This window comes from Rutilus rutilus (genome assembly GCF_951802725.1).
Source record: "Rutilus rutilus genome assembly, chromosome: 1".
Classification (NCBI taxonomy): Eukaryota; Metazoa; Chordata; class Actinopteri; order Cypriniformes; family Leuciscidae; genus Rutilus; species Rutilus rutilus.
Genome location: NC_140209.1, coordinates 70,808,262 through 70,832,672, shown reverse-complemented (window position 1 = coordinate 70,832,672; position 24,411 = coordinate 70,808,262). Strand labels below are relative to the sequence as shown.

At 41.3% G+C, this 24,411-nt stretch overlaps 1 protein-coding gene across 5 annotated transcripts in view; it reads right to left on the bottom strand.

Annotated features, from left to right (window-relative positions):
- LOC311296864 (E3 ubiquitin-protein ligase rnf213-alpha) overlaps positions 1–24,411 on the bottom strand; it is a 77,677-nt gene that overhangs the window by 7,029 nt on the left and 46,237 nt on the right. For all 5 annotated transcript variants that reach the window (XM_084418844.1, XM_084418846.1, XM_084418845.1 and 2 more), the window contains 16 exons: positions 22,443–22,656; positions 21,367–21,563; positions 21,157–21,279; positions 19,296–19,406; positions 18,705–18,947; positions 18,538–18,613; positions 17,482–17,516; positions 17,218–17,318; positions 16,310–16,466; positions 14,335–14,506; positions 14,145–14,239; positions 13,530–13,781; positions 10,149–10,287; positions 9,851–9,934; positions 9,384–9,564; positions 8,008–8,209 (listed from right to left, as the gene is read on the bottom strand). In XM_084418844.1, coding sequence (XP_084274970.1) covers positions 8,008–8,209; positions 9,384–9,564; positions 9,851–9,934; positions 10,149–10,287; positions 13,530–13,781; positions 14,145–14,239; positions 14,335–14,506; positions 16,310–16,466; positions 17,218–17,318; positions 17,482–17,516; positions 18,538–18,613; positions 18,705–18,947; positions 19,296–19,406; positions 21,157–21,279; positions 21,367–21,563; positions 22,443–22,656 — 2,382 coding nt within the window. The remainder of the gene's footprint in view (positions 1–8,007; positions 8,210–9,383; positions 9,565–9,850; positions 9,935–10,148; positions 10,288–13,529; positions 13,782–14,144; positions 14,240–14,334; positions 14,507–16,309; positions 16,467–17,217; positions 17,319–17,481; positions 17,517–18,537; positions 18,614–18,704; positions 18,948–19,295; positions 19,407–21,156; positions 21,280–21,366; positions 21,564–22,442; positions 22,657–24,411) is intronic.

Genomic DNA, 24,411 nt, shown 5'->3' with positions numbered 1-24,411 from the left:
TGGTGAAGTGAGTCAGTGGTGCAGTGACGTACATTAATGGTGAAGTGAGTCAGTGGTGCAGTGACGTACAGTAATGGTGATGTGTGTCAGTGGTGCAGTGACGTACAGTAATGGTGATGTGTGTCAGTGGTGCAGTGACGTACATTAATGCTGATGTGAGTCAGTGGTGCAGTGACGTACATTAATGGTGAAGTGAGTCAGTGGTGCAGTGACGTACATTAATGGTGAAGTGAGTCAGTGGTGCAGTGACGTACAGTAATGGTGATGTGTGTCAGTGGTGCAGTGAAGTACAGTAATGGTGATGTATGTCAGTGGTGCAGTGACGTACAGTAATGGTGATGTGTGTCAGTGGTGCAGTGTGTACATTAATGCTGATGTGAGTCAGTGGTGCAGTGACGTACAGTAATGGTGATGTGTGTCAGTGGTGCAGTGACGTACAGTAATGGTGATGTGTGTCAGTGGTGCAGTGACGTACATTAATGGTGATGTGTGTCAGTGGTGCAGTGACGTACAGTAATGGTGATGTGTGTCAGTGGTGCAGTGAAGTACAGTAATGGTGACGTATGTCAGTGGTGCAGTGACGTACAGTAATGGTGATGTGTGTCAGTGGTGCAGTGTGTACATTAATGCTGATGTGAGTCAGTGGTGCAGTGACGTACAGTAATGGTGATGTGTGTCAGTGGTGCAGTGACGTACAGTAATGGTGATGTGTGTCAGTGGTGCAGTGACGTACAGTAATGGTGATGTGAGTCAGTGGTGCAGTGACGTACAGTAATGGTGATGTGTGTCAGTGGTGCAGTGACGTACAGTAATGGTGATGTGTGTCAGTGGTGCAGTGAAGTACAGTAATGGTGACGTATGTCAGTGGTGCAGTGACGTACAGTAATGGTGATGTGTGTCAGTGGTGCAGTGTGTACATTAATGCTGATGTGAGTCAGTGGTGCAGTGACGTACATTAATGGTGAAGTGAGTCAGTGGTGCAGTGACGTACATTAATGGTGATGTGTGTCAGTGGTGCAGTGACGTACAGTAATGGTGATGTGAGTCAGTGGTGCAGTGACGTACATTAATGGTGATGTGTGTCAGTGGTGCAGTGACGTACATTAATGGTGATGTGTGTCAGTGGTGCAGTGACGTACAGTAATGGTGATGTGTGTCAGTGGTGCAGTGACGTACATTAATGGTGATGTGAGTCAGTGGTGCAGTGACGTACATTAATGGTGAAGTGAGTCAGTGGTGCAGTGACGTACATTAATGGTGATGTGTGTCAGTGGTGCAGTGTGTACATTAATGCTGATGTGAGTCAGTGGTGCAGTGACGTACATTAATGGTGAAGTGAGTCAGTGGTGCAGTGACGTACATTAATGGTGATGTGTGTCAGTGGTGCAGTGACGTACAGTAATGGTGATGTGTGTCAGTGGTGCAGTGACGTACAGTAATGGTGATGTGAGTCAGTGGTGCAGTGACGTACAGTAATGGTGATGTGTGTCAGTGGTGCAGTGACGTACAGTAATGGTGATGTGTGTCAGTGGTGCAGTGAAGTACAGTAATGGTGACGTATGTCAGTGGTGCAGTGACGTACAGTAATGGTGATGTGTGTCAGTGGTGCAGTGTGTACATTAATGCTGATGTGAGTCAGTGGTGCAGTGACGTACATTAATGGTGAAGTGAGTCAGTGGTGCAGTGACGTACATTAATGGTGATGTGTGTCAGTGGTGCAGTGACGTACAGTAATGGTGATGTGAGTCAGTGGTGCAGTGACGTACATTAATGGTGATGTGTGTCAGTGGTGCAGTGACGTACATTAATGGTGATGTGAGTCAGTGGTGCAGTGACGTACATTAATGGTGAAGTGAGTCAGTGGTGCAGTGACGTACAGTAATGGTGAAGTGAGTCAGTGGTGCAGTGACGTACATTAATGGTGATGTGTGTCAGTGGTGCAGTGACGTACATTAATGGTGAAGTGAGTCAGTGGTGCAGTGACGTACAGTAATGGTGAAGTGAGTCAGTGGTGCAGTGACGTACATTAATGGTGATGTGAGTCAGTGGTGCAGTGACGTACATTAATGGTGAAGTGAGTCAGTGGTGCAGTGACGTACAGTAATGGTGAAGTGAGTCAGTGGTGCAGTGACGTACATTAATGGTGATGTGTGTCAGTGGTGCAGTGACGTACAGTAATGGTGATGTGTGTCAGTGGTGCAGTGAAGTACAGTAATGGTGACGTGTGTCAGTGGTGCAGTGACGTACAGTAATGGTGATGTGTGTCAGTGGTGCAGTGTGTACATTAATGCTGATGTGAGTCAGTGGTGCAGTGACGTACAGTAATGGTGATGTGTGTCAGTGGTGCAGTGACGTACAGTAATGGTGATGTGTGTCAGTGGTGCAGTGACGTACAGTAATGGTGATGTGTGTCAGTGGTGCAGTGACGTACAGTAATGGTGATGTGTGTCAGTGGTGCAGTGAAGTACAGTAATGGTGACGTGTGTCAGTGGTGCAGTGACGTACAGTAATGGTGATGTGTGTCAGTGGTGCAGTGTGTACATTAATGCTGATGTGAGTCAGTGGTGCAGTGACGTACATTAATGGTGAAGTGAGTCAGTGGTGCAGTGACGTACATTAATGGTGATGTGTGTCAGTGGTGCAGTGACGTACAGTAATGGTGATGTGAGTCAGTGGTGCAGTGACGTACATTAATGGTGATGTGTGTCAGTGGTGCAGTGACGTACATTAATGGTGATGTGAGTCAGTGGTGCAGTGACGTACATTAATGGTGAAGTGAGTCAGTGGTGCAGTGACGTACATTAATGGTGATGTGTGTCAGTGGTGCAGTGACGTACAGTAATGGTGATGTGAGTCAGTGGTGCAGTGACGTACATTAATGGTGATGTGTGTCAGTGGTGCAGTGACGTACATTAATGGTGATGTGTGTCAGTGGTGCAGTGACGTACAGTAATGGTGATGTGTGTCAGTGGTGCAGTGACGTACATTAATGGTGATGTGAGTCAGTGGTGCAGTGACGTACATTAATGGTGAAGTGAGTCAGTGGTGCAGTGACGTACATTAATGGTGATGTGTGTCAGTGGTGCAGTGTGTACATTAATGCTGATGTGAGTCAGTGGTGCAGTGACGTACATTAATGGTGAAGTGAGTCAGTGGTGCAGTGACGTACATTAATGGTGATGTGTGTCAGTGGTGCAGTGACGTACAGTAATGGTGATGTGTGTCAGTGGTGCAGTGACGTACAGTAATGGTGATGTGTGTCAGTGGTGCAGTGACGTACATTAATGGTGATGTGTGTCAGTGGTGCAGTGACGTACAGTAATGGTGATGTGTGTCAGTGGTGCAGTGACGTACATTAATGCTGATGTGAGTCAGTGGTGCAGTGACGTACATTAATGCTGATGTGAGTCAGTGGTGCAGTGACGTACATTAATGGTGAAGTGAGTCAGTGGTGCAGTGACGTACAGTAATGGTGATGTGTGTCAGTGGTGCAGTGACGTACATTAATGGTGATGTGTGTCAGTGGTGCAGTGACGTACATTAATGGTGAAGTGAGTCAGTGGTGCAGTGACGTACAGTAATGGTGAAGTGAGTCAGTGGTGCAGTGACGTACATTAATGGTGATGTGAGTCAGTGGTGCAGTGACGTACATTAATGGTGAAGTGAGTCAGTGGTGCAGTGACGTACAGTAATGGTGAAGTGAGTCAGTGGTGCAGTGACGTACATTAATGGTGATGTGTGTCAGTGGTGCAGTGACGTACAGTAATGGTGATGTGTGTCAGTGGTGCAGTGAAGTACAGTAATGGTGACGTGTGTCAGTGGTGCAGTGACGTACAGTAATGGTGATGTGTGTCAGTGGTGCAGTGTGTACATTAATGCTGATGTGAGTCAGTGGTGCAGTGACGTACAGTAATGGTGATGTGTGTCAGTGGTGCAGTGACGTACAGTAATGGTGATGTGTGTCAGTGGTGCAGTGACGTACAGTAATGGTGATGTGTGTCAGTGGTGCAGTGACGTACAGTAATGGTGACGTGTGTCAGTGGTGCAGTGAAGTACAGTAATGGTGACGTGTGTCAGTGGTGCAGTGACGTACAGTAATGGTGATGTGTGTCAGTGGTGCAGTGTGTACATTAATGCTGATGTGAGTCAGTGGTGCAGTGACGTACATTAATGGTGAAGTGAGTCAGTGGTGCAGTGACGTACATTAATGGTGATGTGTGTCAGTGGTGCAGTGACGTACAGTAATGGTGATGTGAGTCAGTGGTGCAGTGACGTACATTAATGGTGATGTGTGTCAGTGGTGCAGTGACGTACATTAATGGTGATGTGAGTCAGTGGTGCAGTGACGTACATTAATGGTGAAGTGAGTCAGTGGTGCAGTGACGTACATTAATGGTGATGTGTGTCAGTGGTGCAGTGACGTACAGTAATGGTGATGTGAGTCAGTGGTGCAGTGACGTACATTAATGGTGATGTGTGTCAGTGGTGCAGTGACGTACATTAATGGTGATGTGTGTCAGTGGTGCAGTGACGTACAGTAATGGTGATGTGTGTCAGTGGTGCAGTGACGTACATTAATGGTGATGTGAGTCAGTGGTGCAGTGACGTACATTAATGGTGAAGTGAGTCAGTGGTGCAGTGACGTACATTAATGGTGATGTGTGTCAGTGGTGCAGTGTGTACATTAATGCTGATGTGAGTCAGTGGTGCAGTGACGTACATTAATGGTGAAGTGAGTCAGTGGTGCAGTGACGTACATTAATGGTGATGTGTGTCAGTGGTGCAGTGACGTACAGTAATGGTGATGTGTGTCAGTGGTGCAGTGACGTACAGTAATGGTGATGTGTGTCAGTGGTGCAGTGACGTACATTAATGGTGATGTGTGTCAGTGGTGCAGTGACGTACATTAATGGTGATGTGTGTCAGTGGTGCAGTGACGTACATTAATGGTGAAGTGAGTCAGTGGTGCAGTGACGTACAGTAATGGTGAAGTGAGTCAGTGGTGCAGTGACGTACATTAATGGTGATGTGAGTCAGTGGTGCAGTGACGTACATTAATGGTGAAGTGAGTCAGTGGTGCAGTGACGTACAGTAATGGTGAAGTGAGTCAGTGGTGCAGTGACGTACATTAATGGTGATGTGTGTCAGTGGTGCAGTGACGTACAGTAATGGTGATGTGTGTCAGTGGTGCAGTGAAGTACAGTAATGGTGACGTGTGTCAGTGGTGCAGTGACGTACAGTAATGGTGATGTGTGTCAGTGGTGCAGTGTGTACATTAATGCTGATGTGAGTCAGTGGTGCAGTGACGTACAGTAATGGTGATGTGTGTCAGTGGTGCAGTGACGTACAGTAATGGTGATGTGTGTCAGTGGTGCAGTGACGTACAGTAATGGTGATGTGTGTCAGTGGTGCAGTGACGTACAGTAATGGTGATGTGTGTCAGTGGTGCAGTGAAGTACAGTAATGGTGACGTGTGTCAGTGGTGCAGTGACGTACAGTAATGGTGATGTGTGTCAGTGGTGCAGTGTGTACATTAATGCTGATGTGAGTCAGTGGTGCAGTGACGTACATTAATGGTGAAGTGAGTCAGTGGTGCAGTGACGTACATTAATGGTGATGTGTGTCAGTGGTGCAGTGACGTACAGTAATGGTGATGTGAGTCAGTGGTGCAGTGACGTACATTAATGGTGATGTGTGTCAGTGGTGCAGTGACGTACATTAATGGTGATGTGAGTCAGTGGTGCAGTGACGTACATTAATGGTGAAGTGAGTCAGTGGTGCAGTGACGTACATTAATGGTGATGTGTGTCAGTGGTGCAGTGACGTACAGTAATGGTGATGTGAGTCAGTGGTGCAGTGACGTACATTAATGGTGATGTGTGTCAGTGGTGCAGTGACGTACATTAATGGTGATGTGTGTCAGTGGTGCAGTGACGTACAGTAATGGTGATGTGTGTCAGTGGTGCAGTGACGTACATTAATGGTGATGTGAGTCAGTGGTGCAGTGACGTACATTAATGGTGAAGTGAGTCAGTGGTGCAGTGACGTACATTAATGGTGATGTGTGTCAGTGGTGCAGTGTGTACATTAATGCTGATGTGAGTCAGTGGTGCAGTGACGTACATTAATGGTGAAGTGAGTCAGTGGTGCAGTGACGTACATTAATGGTGATGTGTGTCAGTGGTGCAGTGACGTACAGTAATGGTGATGTGTGTCAGTGGTGCAGTGACGTACAGTAATGGTGATGTGTGTCAGTGGTGCAGTGACGTACATTAATGGTGATGTGTGTCAGTGGTGCAGTGACGTACAGTAATGGTGATGTGTGTCAGTGGTGCAGTGACGTACATTAATGCTGATGTGAGTCAGTGGTGCAGTGACGTACATTAATGCTGATGTGAGTCAGTGGTGCAGTGACGTACATTAATGGTGAAGTGAGTCAGTGGTGCAGTGACGTACAGTAATGGTGATGTGTGTCAGTGGTGCAGTGACGTACATTAATGGTGATGTGTGTCAGTGGTGCAGTGACGTACATTAATGCTGATGTGAGTCAGTGGTGCAGTGACGTACAGTAATGGTGATGTGTGTCAGTGGTGCAGTGACGTACATTAATGCTGATGTGAGTCAGTGGTGCAGTGACGTACATTAATGGTGAAGTGAGTCAGTGGTGCAGTGACGTACAGTAATGGTGATGTGTGTCAGTGGTGCAGTGACGTACATTAATGGTGATGTGTGTCAGTGGTGCAGTGACGTACAGTAATGGTGAAGTGAGTCAGTGGTGCAGTGACGTACAGTAATGGTGAAGTGAGTCAGTGGTGCAGTGACGTACAGTAATGGTGAAGTGAGTCAGTGGTGCAGTGACGTACAGTAATGGTGATGTGTGTCAGTGGTGCAGTGACGTACATTAATGCTGATGTGAGTCAGTGGTGCAGTGACGTACATTAATGGTGATGTGTGTCAGTGGTGCAGTGACGTACAGTAATGGTGAAGTGAGTCAGTGGTGCAGTGACGTACAGTAATGGTGAAGTGAGTCAGTGGTGCAGTGACGTACATTAATGCTGATGTGAGTCAGTGGTGCAGTGACGTACATTAATGCTGATGTGAGTCAGTGGTGCAGTGACGTACATTAATGGTGAAGTGAGTCAGTGGTGCAGTGACGTACATTAATGGTGAAGTGAGTCAGTGGTGCAGTGACGTACATTAATGGTGATGTGAGTCAGTGGTGCAGTGACGTACATTAATGCTGATGTGAGTCAGTGGTGCAGTGACGTACATTAATGGTGAAGTGAGTCAGTGGTGCAGTGACGTACAGTAATGGTGAAGTGAGTCAGTGGTGCAGTGACGTACAGTAATGGTGAAGTGAGTCAGTGGTGCAGTGACGTACAGTAATGGTGATGTGTGTCAGTGGTGCAGTGACGTACATTAATGCTGATGTGAGTCAGTGGTGCAGTGACGTACATTAATGGTGAAGTGAGTCAGTGGTGCAGTGACGTACAGTAATGGTGATGTGTGTCAGTGGTGCAGTGACGTACATTAATGGTGAAGTGAGTCAGTGGTGCAGTGACGTACATTAATGCTGAAGTGTGTCAGTGGTGCAGTGACGTACATTAATGGTGATGTGAGTCAGTGGTGCAGTGACGTACATTAATGCTGATGTGAGTCAGTGGTGCAGTGACGTACATTAATGCTGAAGTGTGTCAGTGGTGCAGTGACGTACATTAATGGTGAAGTGAGTCAGTGGTGCAGTGACGTACATTAATGGTGAAGTGAGTCAGTGGTGCAGTGACGTACATTAATGGTGAAGTGAGTCAGTGGTGCAGTGACGTACAGTAATGGTGATGTGTGTCAGTGGTGCAGTGACGTACATTAATGGTGATGTGTGTCAGTGGTGCAGTGTACATTAATGGTGATGTGAGTCAGTGGTGCAGTGACGTACATTAATGGTGATGTGTGTCAGTGGTGCAGTGACGTACAGTAATGGTGATGTGTGTCAGTGGTGCAGTGACGTACATTAATGGTGATGTGTGGTTTGCCCTGTAGGAAGCGGGTCAGAATCTGCTGCTGGATCTGGGGCAGGTCGTACTCCAGCAGGGTCTCTTGCCCGCGCTCCATGCTGTACTGGCAGTGGGACAGCACCAGCGGCAGCAGGTCCCGCTCGTACTCGTAGCGGATCACGTGCAGATCGGTCAGGTCCGCTGGGCTCACCGTGTAACTGGAGGAAACAGGGCAGAGAATGAGCTGGAGAAACTGGGAAACTTTAACTGCTAGCTCTGACAGGACAAAGGTTCAGAACAGAGGAGGTCCGAACAATGCTTTTTTGGAAAAGTTACTTTTCATCGAAGCCATAGTACTTTGTAAAAGAAAAAAACCACGAAACACTTAAAATAGTCATCAAAGATGAGAATCTTGGGCCCAGAGAGCCAAAACAGTGATGTTCAAGAATATTTACCATAGAAGTAAATATTTCTCCCGACTGGATATGAAAATAAAATTGTCCGTTAAAACATCTGATCTAACCTTTTTATATTTTACATTTAAAATTTACAGAGGATACCCAAATCCAGGTGTGAAAAACTTGTTGCATCTTTCCCAAAAAGACTCATGGCTGTATTAGATCAAAAGGGTGCTTCTACTAAATACTGAGCAAAGGGTCTGAATACTTAGGACCATGTGATATTTCAGTTTTTCTTTTTTAATAAATGTGCAAAAATGTCAACAATTCTGTGTTTTTCTGTCAATATGGGGTGCTGTGTGTACAATAATGAGGAAAAAAAATGAACTTAAATGATTTTAGCAAATGGCTGCAATATAACAAAGAGTGAAAAATTTAAGGGGGTCTGAATACTTTCCGTACCCACTGTATATAGAGTGGAAAGGGCTTCAATAAAGCACTTTTGGCTCTAGATAATTTCTTATAGACCCATAATCAACCCTGTGGTGTGAACCGCTCCTTTGTTTTGACGCGCTGCTCGCTTTAATCTGCAGAAACGGTAAAATGGCGCAATTATGTCCTGCAGTCCGGATGGAAACAGGCCTCGATCCAGATCCGCCGTTTGAATAACGCTGGTCTAGACTCTAGATATGGCTCAAAACCCTGCTTTAAAGCAAGTCTGAGGGTGTTTTTTCCCTCATCCCTCATCCTGCATCGAGCATATAATATGCCAGGTGGAAATCGTGAGTGTGATCATTCAGAAAAGTAATAGTTATTATCCACAAGCCACATGATTTGAAATATCTCCCACATCCACTAACGTTATAGGAAGAGTTATAGGAAGAGTTGCATCATGAAGATTAAAACTTGGGTTATGGGTTTCAGTAACCCCACATGAGCAGTGACTACTTTAGCAAACCCTAGAATGCCAGGGGACAGCGTCTGAAGCTCTTACCCAGACTCCTCTCCGGTGTGTTTCTCCACAGCGTACACCAGGTCATTGTGAAGCGTGATGAGGTAGCTGACGAGCGCAGTGGAGCACAGGCCCAGACCGTGTCTCTGAGGCAGCAAAACCTGCAGGTCAGCGTCCAGACCCAGATCCTCCTGAGTGTAGTCAGCCGGCAGCTTCAGCTCTCCTGACACACACAATAAAACATTACAATAAATCACATCTGTGTCCATGAAATTACTTTACAGTGGTCTAAAACAGGGGCAATATGAAAATAAATTCAGATCAGACCTCATTCAGAAATCCACGTCACAATTATAGACAAATACAATCTGACTAAACTAATAACGTTCAAACAATTGTGACTTGGATGAAGATCAGAACACATTTTATGAGTAGTCAATGCAGAAATCCAGTTATTTTCAAAGGGTTCACAGACTTATTCTCGCCACTGTAAGTAGTAGTCGGCTTACCTGTGGTAGCCAGAGACACCCTGATCTGGTTCCATGTTGACAAAAAGATTTTTATGCGCTTTTCATACCAGGCAGAGAGGGAAGCTGTTGAATGAAAACATGCAATGTTTGCAATGAACTTAATCTTTATTTATAGAGAAATGGCATATTCTTGCATGATTACTCAAGCACATTTGTGCTGAAATGGGTAAATCAACCATCAACAAGCTTCCTGAAATAATTTATCATAACTCAATCATGAATGCCCCACACTGACCCGATGGCAAATGATCTCTTAAATGTGTGATATGGGCAGTACCTGCTCTCTGGCTGTTCAGGAACTCTCCTATGGTGGTCTGTCTGTCTGTCAGGTCTGTCACGTTCTGGAACTTCTTTACCAAATCCCTCTGGAGAGCCAAGATGTCAGGCAGGAATCTCACCAGCCGAAGCTCTGCTTCCTAAAATAAACACTTGGTTAACATACAATACAATACAAATTTTATTTCTTTAGCACATTTAAAACTGCCATTGACCAAAGTGCTTACTAGCATAGATAATACAACAAAAGCTATTACATACATTCACACAAACAAAATTAAAAGCCATACTAAAAAGATACGACTTCAAACCAGACTTAAAAGCATCCACAGATGGGGAAGATTTAATGTGCATTGGAGGAGGTTTCATAAGGTTTGGACTAGGGGTGTCCATGGTTAACCGATTAACCGATTAACCGTTAAAAATTGCGTAACCGAGTGAAACATTTTGCTCGGTTAAGTGGCGTCAATGGCGAGCACTGAATTTAGTTGTAATACATTTTTGCACCACCAGAGACCGCTAGACCAGTTTTCTAATATGAAGCGGGCAAAGAAAGCGCGCGTCCGAGAGTGAAGGCTGTGCGCGAGCCAGAAACAAACATAGTATCCGCGCCACTGATGGCAGCACAATAATATCTGTCTGCAGAGCCGCAGAGCCACAGCTTTACCCCAGCAGTTTTACCTCGAGCATGCGCAATTTCATCACAACAGTTTTACCCGCAGAGTCCGTTTACCGTTACATTAACCCATACAATTTGTATTATGCATTTCCTAAACATGTACTTGCTAATCAAACACTTTATCTGAACAAACTATTAATCTATAAAACACAATCGGTCTTCCGACCTTTTACTATTGTGTTGATATGCGCGAGGGAGAGAGAGCAATACAGCGCTCGTGTTGTTTGAAGGCGGTGAGAGTGCGCGCGCGCGCGGCCGGGGCTCTCTCACTGTTTGTTCTTATGCTCCCTGTCCACTGATCTAAATAATTAGTTGTTACGACGACTTATTTGTTCCCTCGTTTTAATAAATCGTGGACACGTTGAACAAATTCCCTCCCTCATTTTGATTTAACGAATTACAACGTGGCCAAAAACAGTTTGATAATTAATTAGTGAATGCTAAAGACCTATTTTTTGTGAATTGGTGAATATTCAGGTGAATTATTTCGTGGCCACGAATTAATAATAATTATTAAACTGTTTTTCTTACCTGTGAAGATAGCTCTTCAGTGAAGGTCGACTATTCTCGTACAGCTTTTTATTCCTTTTTTTGGTGTGTGTGTGTGTGTGAACTGGTGAATATTCAGGTGAATTGTTTCGTGGCCACGAATTAATAATACCTCAACACGTTTTACAAGACCCTTCTCGATCGCAGCGGCAACGAGCACTTTGATCACTTGATTTAAAAAACAAAACATTTCAGCGCTAGATCGCCTAAAAAAAAAACGAACGAAATGAATGCTCTGCTAGTTAACTGGAGATGTTTTGTTTATTTGTATTGGTATTCCTGCCGCGAGATGTTTCAAAAGTGGTGGGGACAATACAATATCGACCTTAGAAAATAGTGGTGGGGATATGTCTCACCCGCAAATTACGCCTATCTCGGGGTTGCGGCACGCACACTATGGTTAACCGAGTATTAACCGCTAAGGGCCTCGGTTAACGGTTAATGAAAAACTTGAAAACGTGCAGCCCTAGTTTGGACTTTAATCTAGTTTTAGGAACAAAGAATCATCTGACTAGAAGATCTCATATTACTTGTGTATCAAAAGGTCAACAATATATTTTGGGGCAATACCATGCAATGCTTTAAAAACCATAAAACTCAATTCTGAATTTTTCAGGCAGCCATTGTAAAGAAACCAAACCTGGAGTAAATTCTCTCTCTCTCTTCTTTGTACGGGTCAAAAGTCTGGCCGCAGCATTTTGCACTAATTGTACACAAGATAATTGACCCTGTGAGATACCTATATATGAAGAACCACAGTAATTAATGCGTGATGCATGACTAACAGTGAATGCATGACTAACAGTGAGTCAATGCATGACTAACTGTCTCCAGGTCCTTAAAGGAGAGAATTGGTTTCAGCTTAGAAATAGTTCTGAGTTGATAAAAAAAACCAGCCTTAACAACACTAGTGACCTGTTTATCTAAAACCAAAGCCGAATCCATGATAACGCCAAAATCCTTGACATGATCTGAAAAACTTATCGACAGACTGTCCAACCTACTTATAATTTTCTTAGAGGCAGAAGAGGGTCCAAAGACAACACACTCAGTCTAATTGGTATTAAGATGAAGAAAATTGCTTGCCAACCATGCTTTAATCTCACCTAAACACTGTACAAGTGCATCAAAAGATTGAGAGCCTTTCGGATCTATTGCAATATATATAACTGAGTGTCGTCTGCGTTTCAATGATACATAATATTGTATTTAAGATTGCCCAAAGGGCACATGTACAAAGAAAATAAAAGAGGCCCAAGTATGGAGCCCTGTGGCACACCACAGTGTAAATTAGCTGATGCAGAATGCAAATTTCCAATGCAAACCAAAAATGATCTATCCTTCAAGTATGATTTAAACCACTTTAATAACTACCTTTCCAGAATCAGCTGCTATCAATAAAATATCATTAAAAACCTCAAGGAGGGCAGATTATGTGAACAGTCAGTAATAACGTAAGAACAAATACACAAATTACAAGCATTTATAAATACAATATATTAAAGTTACAAATAATGTAATGTCTAACAGTATTCAGGTACAGAAATGTAATCATTAAATGTAAAATAACACTATAGTGTTCACTGTATTAATTACACATAGATTAATCTTTGTAAAAGATGTGTTTTGTTGTTTGATTAACATTAATGACTCAGACAGCAGCAGATATTTATAGGCTGCTGTCACTTTAAGACCTAATGAATGGATCCAAATATGATACACAACCGATTTCTTTCTCAACCGTTTACATTCACTTAAGACATAACGACTGTTTTTACGAGAATACTTGCTGAGATGTGCATTTTAACATTGACGTTTTGTGTGTATGAGTCCCTTCAAGCACAAGGAGGTGCAAAAGAGGAATCAATTTGGTGAGTGTGTGGGTGTGTACGACTGTGCGCTCAGATAACAGTGCGCGATTGAGTTCTCTTTCGCCTCTTCTTGTGCTTGAATGGTTTAAAATCGCTTTAATGTGTAAATTGCTAATAAAAAACACGTGCAAATGATAAACTTTCACTCTGTGATGGTTAAACAACTGCAATCCATTGCAACCCTAGTGCTATTATCCAAAAGTCTGACTACATCTAGGAAGTAGCTGTAGTGTCTGGTTGTTCAACAGAGAGAGAGAAACACTCTGGTTGATGTATATCTTACCCGTTGAAGAAACCTCCAGAGCACAGGCAAAGTGTCCCGGCCGTTGTTCTGCTCCACAATGTGTGTCAGACTCAACATGGAGACCTTCCTCCGGCAGCTCCAGATGGAGGAATTATGGATGAGGGATTTCTTTGGAAGAGAGCGCAGGAAAAGCCCTGGTTCCCCAAATGTCAACTTCATCACCTGATTGGAAGACACTCGCTCATCTTCCCTGACGAATTCGTTCACTTCCTTTAGCTGATGCTCCAAAACCTGAGAGAAAAAGAAAAATACAATAATGGAAAGCAGAGCTTCAACTAAATAATCAGCCAATCTAGCGGTTATTAGAAGTACTCGGCTAATGAGGTAATTAGAGAAACAACTAATCAACGGCTCTTAATCAATGGCTCAGCTTTTGCTTTATGTTATGTGATCAAACTACTCAACAAAGAAAAAAGCTTTTTTTATTGTCGATACATTTCTAAATTAGTTTCAGACAAAAGACAAAAATGACGGAAATAAAAGGAAAAATCAAGCATTAAAAACACAACTAAATGAACCAAGAAATGAAGAACTTTAAGTTGCATAATTCATTCTGGGGTGCAGTGACTTACTAAAAGACGGCGTGTTGTTTACCTTCAGCTGATGTGTGATGACATCAGTATTCATGGCAGTTTCCCACGCATTTCTTGCATCTTTAGTGGAAAGGTTTTGATCATAACGAACAGGCCCTGTTTAGAATAACATAAATGTTACATTACTTGAATTTCTGAAGCAGCTCAATATGGCGCGTGTTGAATGTCATGTGAGTAGTGTGGGCTCTTACACTGGCTGTGATGGGGCTCCAGTAGACTGTGGATGGTCAAATGGACGGTACTGACCGTATCATCCACTCCTTTACCCAGAGCTCTGCTCAGCTGCTCCATGTCCTTCAGAAGATGGGCCATCAGGAACCGACCAGGATCCTGCACTGCAGGCTTGATGATCTGCATGACACTCTAGACACAAACATGCACATACCTGGGATGAGCAACTCCTCAGTTCTTCAATCGCATGTGTGTCTCTGATCTGGATTGAGTTGTCTGAGAGATAACTCAATGTCTGTATGCTTCACATGTACAGGGACGCCAACTTTTGAGTTTAGCATCGGGTAAGAAATGTAAAAAACTTGCATCATAATAAGTGTATTGTGATTGTTAAAACATTTGGTAACTGAACAATTTTATTAAGATCAGTGACAAAGTTACAATGTTTCCATGGTACAATAACTGGTAGGCAACTGTTTTTATTAGTGCTTGACACAAATTTCACGATTTCAATTCATAAGTTTGATTCAATATTGATTCATTTAAATGGTCTTTAAATGGCTTTCCTGAGGTAAATGTAACAGTACGTGTTATAGACTGATTGTTCCAGCTGTTTTATTGACATCTTTCCACTGATTGATCAATTACATGTGACGTTACTTTACCTTCCAACATTCACTGTATCTTTCACCTTCTAATGTTCATTCATATCTTCTATTAACTAGTAGTAAAGAGGAAAAGATGAGGCGCTACAACGATCTGTCATGTTTCAGGCGAGACACTACCGGTGAATAGGGTAAAATTTTAAAATAATAGATATCACCATGAAACTTCCTCAGTTGATCACTTACACAAGTATATAAAAAAAATGTATTACAAGTTTTAGAGATTTGTATGTTTAATTATGCAAATTAGGCATTATCTCATTAAATATGCACGATTTTGCATATATTATCGGTAGATAGATCTGAACATATGATATAGCCAGGCGCAAAATTATTTTTTCATTTTGTTTACACACAAGATGAAAATAAAAATTCAGAGGGATTTCAGGATATATGCTTTCATTACCTAGGAAATCAAAATATACTGTCCATAGCCTTAAAAAAAAAAAAAAGATCTTCGCCATTTTTTTTTTATTAAAATGTCACATAAATCAGGCCAGGAATGATTTATTAACAAATCCCTCTGAAAATATCTTCAGAATACTGCTAAGTATATAACTGGAAAGTTTGGTGTACACAGGTGCTACATAGGTTGAGATGTTTGTACTGAAGAATGACAAAAAACTCATTTTGAGAAAACAGCAGTTAAAGATTTAAATAGCTGTAAATTAGATTTTGTCATTAGCTTTAAATCCCCCTTTGGACATTCACGATTGGTTACTGATAGAAAGGAAATGCTCATATTTGGGATAGCGTTGTGCAGGAGACTCGGAGCTTTACAACGATACCGGTCATGACAGACTTCAGTGACCAGACGGATCTCGGCATGTCGCGCTGGAATGATAACTTCTTGGTAAATTCGGGAGAAACTCACTGCCGCAAGCAAACAAAATGTAATAAAATAAACATCTTAATGTATATTTTCAACGTTTTCTTTATAGCAGCTTGAAAGAACACATATTGAAGGAGTAAACTAGCCCAAAATCTCAAAACTGACCACTGCATGAAAAATCAATGTTTTTGTCTGCCGTGTCTCGCCTTAAGAGCGCCAAAACAGTATTTATTGCTTGAATTTCATAAGAAAATGAACATAATTGGAAAACTGAGATGTTATTTCATATCAGAGTAACCCTCCTTTTCTGTCGGTGTCAGTGTCCTCGTTGCGTGAGAAAATGGATGTGTGGCGTGAGAGCATGACAAAAGTGTAAAGTCTCATGTGAGAGAGTCCTACATGTATCGATACTCAAAACCAAAATAAGCATACTTTCATAAATATTTAAAAACACATAAAAAAATATGAAAAGCATGGCAGGCAGAAGGAATGAAGCACCTGAGGGTTGTTTTGAGCTCCCAGCAGCATGGACATGTGTGTGAGCAGTCTGAGAAGAGCGAAGGGGGCCGGAGACATGTTCTTGGTGTCCTGCATGTCAGGGTGATCACGACGGTGTGCGTCGCCCAGGATGTGTCCCGACTTGGTGCGGTCCCCTCTGCAAAGAGGAACAAGAGCCTCAAATTTAATGACAAACGGCTTAAACAATTACCTCTAACACCCGGGTTCACAGACAAGGCTTTAGCTATGTTTGAGCTGTTGAGCAACTTACACTGACAAATCTTAAAATATGACAGTGCCATTGTTTTGTCTCAAAATTCACACCAGTAATGGTTTTATTCTAAGGCCCGTGTATTAAAGCTACTTAAATGCTCTAATTGAACTAAATCCTAATACTGGCTTAATCTAAACCCTGTCTGTGAAACACGGCCTAAAACATTATACATTTGCATTAGTAAATGTATTATGAACAGACAAGAATAACAAAGAACAACAGTATATTAATAAATTAATAATAACCTATATTAAGAAATGATAGAAAAAAATATGTTGTCCATTGTTAGTTCATGATGCATGTTAACAAACTGAACTTTACTGTTTAGTGTTACCAGAAATTCATACTAGGGCACAAATATATTTGTCCACACAACTATTTATAAGCATTTAAGTATAAACCTTTGGATGAAAGGTTTTTAAGATCATGAGAAACAAATTTAATGGCAGAATATTGGCTGTCTGTGACAATGGTCAATTATACAGTTTAAAGGTTATTATATTAAATATTTAACTGCAGAATGCAGTCAGAATCAATATTTCAGAGAGACAGGTAATACATTATATTTACCAAAACTAGCAAGAATAAAAGAGGAACAACAAGCATTCGCTGCAAGAAAAAAACTAAAACGTACTGTGTCTGCATGGTTTGGAAGCCCTGAACAGGGATGTGGTTGCTGCCACCTATCTCTGCATTACAGTCTGGACAGCGACCAAGCTCCATGGGTTGACCACACTGGACAGATGCGGGAGGAAAATACATATATCTTTAATTTGAGGTGACATAAATAAATAAATAAATAAATAAAGATTCGATGACTAAATCTAATTCTGTGTTCTGTGACTTAATATATAGTCAATGCACAAGCCAAATCATAGGAATTAAGACATGACCCTACCTCACCAACAGTGCATGGATGACCATTAGGACAGACTGTCAAGATAAAAAGAACAACAGAGATTAGGAAATGATCAAAAAAAGTTATATCTAATCCTCCCAAATCAGAAAGCCTTGTCAATGTCAAAGACCTGTCAAAATTTCCCCACCTTTAGAGCTTAAATCAATTCTATTGGCTCAAAGACATTTTTGGAGATTTAACTTGTGCAACTGAGTAGAAATCCTGCAATAATCACATGTTTGTCTATGCACTCTTAACAGTCTAAATGTGTACATCAAAAAGGTTTTCCCTTTTACTTTATAAATACATGTTTCTAGTCTTGTAAATTATTCTTCAGTAAAAATGCTTTTTCAAAATCCTGCCGTACATTTTCCCCTCTTTTTTTTGAATATCCAATTTCATGGCTTGGAAAAACAGTTTTATGTTCTGCCACAAGTAATTATACATAATCACAGGCTATTTTTCGCTGTGTATAAAACATACAATACGCTTCAAATAACTATTAATATACACCTATATTGCTAAAAGTATTGGGACACCCCTCCAAATCATTGAATTCAGGTCTTCCAATCACTTCCATGGCCACAGGTGTATAAAATCAAGCATCTAGGCATGCAGATGCTTCTACAAACATTTGTGAGAGAATGGGTCGGTCTGAGGAGCTCAGTGAATTCAGGCGTGGTACCGTGATAGGTTGCCACCTGTGCAATAAGTCCATTTGCGAAATTTCCTACTAAATTACTAAAAACTAAACTACTAAATATTCCACAGTATTAACATTGTCCATAAAAGCAATTGGGAACAACAGCCACGGAAAATCCCAGAGCGGGGTCAGCGCATGCTGAGATTCACAGTGCGCAGAAATCGCCAACTTTCAACCATTCTCCTCTATTATGATTCTGATAATGACGTTCTGTTTAATTATGATTACATTAACATGAGGTACAACAGGCTATCGCGTTTCTGATCAGGCATTAACATTCATTTTGACAGGTCATGAGTTTTGCATGTCACTGGATCTTGTGTATATGTGTGTTCTGTGGTGCTGCCACTTACAATACCAATGAAGTTGTCCCATGGCCTGCTGGGCAACTACCAACATGTCATCAGGCATAGTTGGGATGAATGAAGCCTGTGAGGAGAACATGACAGAAATAATCACAACTCGGTCACATTCCTGTCACCATGTGACTACATGATGCCACGGCGTGAAGCGTTCGTACCATCATGTTGTTCGGGGACAACGCCAGTCGCTGCAGTGGCTGCAGTAAAGGCAGATTTCCACACAGCAGGACTGCAGCCATATGAACTGTGACCTCCACCAGCACGAACTCTCTGCCTGACGTCTGCGCTTGAACTTGCAGAGCCTGCAGTCGATTATTCACCAGCGCTTCAGCAAACCCTCGCATTTCATCATTGACGAAGACGTCTGTGCTCCTGATAAAACCTCCAAGGCCAGCACATTGCTACAGAAAACAAACGCAACATGAATATCAGAGGCATGGGGATAAACATTTGTCAAAAAGTATTCATCTTTTTGAACTGGGGTCCAAATTGGGACCAGAGTTTTGAATTCTGGAACTTACAGTATGTTTTCATAAGACATCATGCTCTTTAATCTCAAAATATGAAACAATAATTATTACTTTTTTTAAAGTAATTCCCCATATGACATATTATGATAATTCCCCATATGACTTTAAATCATGGCTTTTTATTATTAATTATTATTCCCTTGTACGTTTGAGCATCTATAAACTGTTTTTCCAAGATGATGAAGCAGAACTCTAACAGATTGTTGTTGGTGTTTTTACCTCAGGTTTAGGGTGCATGTTTCTGTTTGCGCTTCTGTACAGGGAGGTGACTTCTCTGAACAAAGCCATTAGCAGATAAACAGCTTTCTTCATGGGTGTGCACTTGCAATCCTTCAAACAAAGATGTTTCGAAAGACATGTCAATGGATCAGCGCTGATAAAGCAGTTTAACAAAGTGAGGTAGAGAAATGCCAAGAATTTGACTGCATAATAAGCATTTAATTACAGTGTTCATGTAGTGGACATAATTGCTCCATTCCAATCCCCAGTGAACCACCTCACTACTGTCTTAATGGGGCGTCCTAACCCAACTGGGACTTCACATGTCACTGAACTGAGACTCTGTTAATGTTCACTGCCAGAGTCAGAAATAAACTTTTCTATTAAGGGCCAATCTGACATCCAGGGGCAATTTTTATAATGACTGCATTAAATGTATCTGTGCTCTCTTTTACTTGAATTTAACCAATTACTTTAATCAGAGAACTATATGTTACCAGTACAATTTTACCAACATCAACAAAAGCCATCATTACACTGCAAAGGTGGAACCGAAACTGCAACTGACATGACATTTACAGCACCTGTCAAAAGTTTGGAAACACTAAAAATGTTTGATTTTGTTGAAAGAAGTCTCTTATAAATCACCAAGGTTGCATTTATTTGGTCACAAATGCAGTACAAACAGTTATATTGCTAAATATTATTACAAATTAAAAGAACTGTTTTCTATTTAAATACACTGTATGTTAAAATGTAATTTATTCCTGTGATCAAAGCTGAATTTTCAGCATCATTACTCGAGTCTTCAGTGTCACATGATCCTTCAGAAATCCTTCTAATATGACGATTCGCTCCTCAAGAAACCTTTATTATTATTATTATTATTATTATCAATAATGAAAATAGTGGTGTTGCTTAACATCTTTGTGGAAATGGTGGTACTTTTCTTTACCGGATTCTTTGACGAATAGAAAGTTCAATGAACAGCATTTAATACAATTATTTATTCAATTTATTAAAAGCATTTATTAAATAGAAATATTTTGTAAAATTATAAATGTCTTCACTGTCACTTGATTAAAAGTATTAAATTTATCTCCTGTTGAATGGTATCACTGCCTCCACAAAAATGTTTTCAAAATTGATAATAATAATGAATGTTTCTTGAGCATCAAATCATCATATTAGAATGATTTCTGAAGGATCATGTGACACTGAAGACTCGAGTAATGATGCTGAAAATTCAGCTTTGATCACAGGAATAAATTAGTTTTAAATTGATAAAAATTATTCTAAATTGTAATAATATATCACAATATTACTATTTTTACTGTATTTTTGATTAAATAATTGCAGCCTTGGAGTGCAGAAGAGACTTCTTTCAAAACCATTACAAAACATTTCCAAACTTTTGACAGTATGTTTGACTGTATGATTGTTTAAAAGATTGTAAAAGGTGGTATAAATGTGTTAACACAACAACTGCATAATGTAATAGCCTACATAAAGTATATAAATTATCAAATTGAAAAACAGAAACTAATTACTGGGTAGGGCTGCAATAATATGATCATGATCAAAATCATGATAGTCGATTATTGCTCTTGATATTGATGGTGTTTTCAGCTGTGACTCGTATGAGCACCTCCAGTTGGCCATTGCATTCATAAGCTCAACAGAAACGTGTGATTAGTTATAATGTTTACGATAATAGAATTCATAAGATTGCAGAATACAGCCAGTGAGCGCGAGTACTACAACATTTCATTCATAACAGAAACAGAAACATCAATAGATATATGTGTATATACGCTGTGTCTCACTGTGTGTGTGTGTGTGTAAAGGAGTAAATAAATACCTCTATGGCTTTCTGTATTCCATTCATGTTGCAATCTAGCATGGCTTTGGCTACAGCATCTCTGATAGTTTTGTAGTCCATTCCACATGCTAGATACTGGTCAATCTGGCTGCCATCTTGATCCTGAGAGAAAGAAATGTATCGGTTAAAGCACAAAATAAGCACAAATACTCATATCAGCATTATGAAATTAATCCGACTAAAACCCACCGACTCAAGGATCTCCTGAGGAAACAGCCACCTGAAGCTTTCCTGTGGCAGAAGTTTCTGCACATATTCCACCCCATGAAGACTGCAGATCTTCCTGATGAGGTAAACCCTGTACCAGTCGTTCCTGCTCCGGCAGCACAGATTAACCACACTGTTCAAAAACTCTGTGCCAGAAGCCGAAGGATCATCGTGTACACCTAAAACGAGAGATCCAATATCAATACCAACAGAAAAAAAGATTGTTACACTATTTTAAGGTGTCATTGTTACGGTGTAATTATATATTTAAGTACTGAGTAATATTAATTAACATGTACTTCCTATAGGGTTAGGGTAGGATTAGGGTTTGGTTGAGGGTTAGTTGCATGTAAATATGCATAATTTACTGTTATTACTACGGTAAGTACATGTAACATATGTAACGAGGACACTGTAAAATTAAGTGTTACCAAAAAGATTTCTCAAGGTCGTAAAAGAAGGTTCATTTACTTTATGCACAATATAACTGTCGATTTGTGGGTGAAAAAAAATGTGACTTGGATATGTTCTTGACAGGGTTGGTGAGATCATGTCAGGCACTAAATGAATTAAAGGTGCAGTGTGTAATTTTTAGCGGCATCTAGTGGTGAGGTTGTGAATTGGACCCAACAGAAGTTATGGTGGCTGACAGGAAGTGATGTCGTCGTCTGAGACAGCAAAGAGTAGCCAGTTAAGCAATGAGGTTTCTTTACAAAGATAAATCAAGAAATTAGGTTTACTTTTACTGTGATTATTATTGTTACCTGTTCATCATTGTGTCAGTGTCTTATTCGCTGACTTTAGCTATAGCTTCTTTGCACGAAGAACAACATAGTGACGAAACGCGTTTGTCCGTTTAGGGCCACTGTAGAAACATGTCGATGTAAGCGGATGTGTGTGTAGATAGAAACGGCTTATATAAGGTCTTTATACACCACTGAAAATGATATATGATATTGCATTTCTGTCAACAGATCCTCCTAAATATTACACAATGCACCTTTAATAGAACAGCATTTATTTGCATGATTATTAAAGCACAAGCACTAAAGACTTGCATTCTGCAGCACCGGTCCCTCTGTTGACCAGCAGGTCAGCGGCCACATCCAGGCCCAGTCGAACCCTGGCCACCCGCTGCAGGTGCTCTATAGACGCGGTGTGTGAAGACACGGAGTCAGAGCCAGCGAACTCCAGGAGAAAGTGTGTTTCCTCCTGCAAACAGGTCTGCTGCTCCGCCACGGAGTGCCACTGTGTTCGGTCGTACATCGAGTCCTGCACACACAGGAGGAACGTACTGTACTCATAACCAAACTTATGTGTTTTCATACTGATTCTTAAGAAAGTAACCAAAATGCTTTGTAAGTTAATTGGTAAAACTTTACAATAAGGTTCATTAGTTAACATTAATGTATTAACTAACATCAACTAACAATGAGCAATACATGTGTTACTGTATTTATTCGACTTTGTTAATGTTAGTTAATACAAATATAACTGTTCATTGTTTGTTCATGTTAGTTCACAGCGCATTAACTAAGTTAACAAATACAACCTTTGATTTTAATAATGTATTAGAAAATGTTGAAATTAACATTAACTAAGATTAATAAATGCTGTAAAAGTACTGTTCATTCTTAGTATATGTTAGCTAATGAAATTAATTAATGTTAACTCCAAGAAGGCTCCAAGATGGCGCTGCGCGAGTGGTAGCCTGTTGCTGCAGCTCTGAGCTTTTTTTTTTTTTTTTTTTTTTCTTCTTCTTCTTTAAAATTTTCTTTCTTTAATGTATGGGCACATGGATGTAACTTTGCAATGGGAGAATCATTCGGCTGCGGCTCCATTGTTTACACATGGGAACAGCTGTTAGCACTGAGGCACACAAGGATATCTTCTACTGAAAGACAGGTGATCCCGGAGGATTTACTTAAAAGAAGAAGGGGATGCAGAGGTGGAGTTAAGCGTCGAGAAAGGAAAAGACGGTACAAACCATGCATCCCGTCTGTTATTATGGGGAACGTGAGATCTCTCCCCAATAAGATGGAAGAGCTAACGGCGCTAACCCGGCTGCAGAGGGAATACAGGGAGTGCAGTGTCATGTGCTTCACGGAGACGTGGCTGAATGAACTCACTACGGACTCACTGGTTACACTGGATGGCTTTCAACTTGTGAGAGCAGACAGGAGAGTAAAGGAGAGCGGTAAGAGGAGAGGTGGGGGAATTGTGATGTTTGTGAACAATAGATGGTGTAACCCTGGGCACATCAGTGTTAAGGAACAGCTCTGCACTAAAGACATTGAATTGCTAGCGGTTAGCATGCGGCCATATTACATCCCGAGGGAGTTTTCACACATTATTGCGATAACTGTCTACATCCCCCCCTCGGCTGATGCTTCAGCTGCATGCGAGCTTCTTCACTTACTTGTGTCACAGCTGCTGACATCACATCCACAGTCCTTCTTCCTCATCTCCGGAGACTTTAATCATGCTCTCTTGTCTTCAACACTTCCTACCTTCACCCAGTATGTTAAATGCCACACAAGGGACAATAGAACATTGGATATGTTGTATGCCAACATTAAAGAGGCATATAACTCTTTTCCCCTCCCCCCGCTGGGCCGCTCAGATCATAACCTGGTCCATCTTCTGTCTGCTTACATACCTTTGGTGAGTAAACAACCTCCCACCACTAAGTATGTGAGAAAATGGTCTGAGGAGGCCAGTGAAGCACTGAGAGACTGCTTTGAGACCACAGACTGGGAAATGTTCTGTAATTCTCATGGGGAGGACATTGACACTCTCACTCACTGTGTTACTGACTACATAAATTTCTGTGTGGAGAACACCATACCTAAGAAGAAGGTTCGGTGTTTCTCCAACAACAAACCTTGGGTGACTTCAGAACTTAAAGCCCTGCTGAATGAAAAGAAAAGACTTTTTAAATCTGGGGAAAAAGAAGAGTTGAGGACGGTCCAAAAACAACTAAGATGGGAGATTAGGAAAGGAAAAGACAGTTACAGGAAGAAGTTG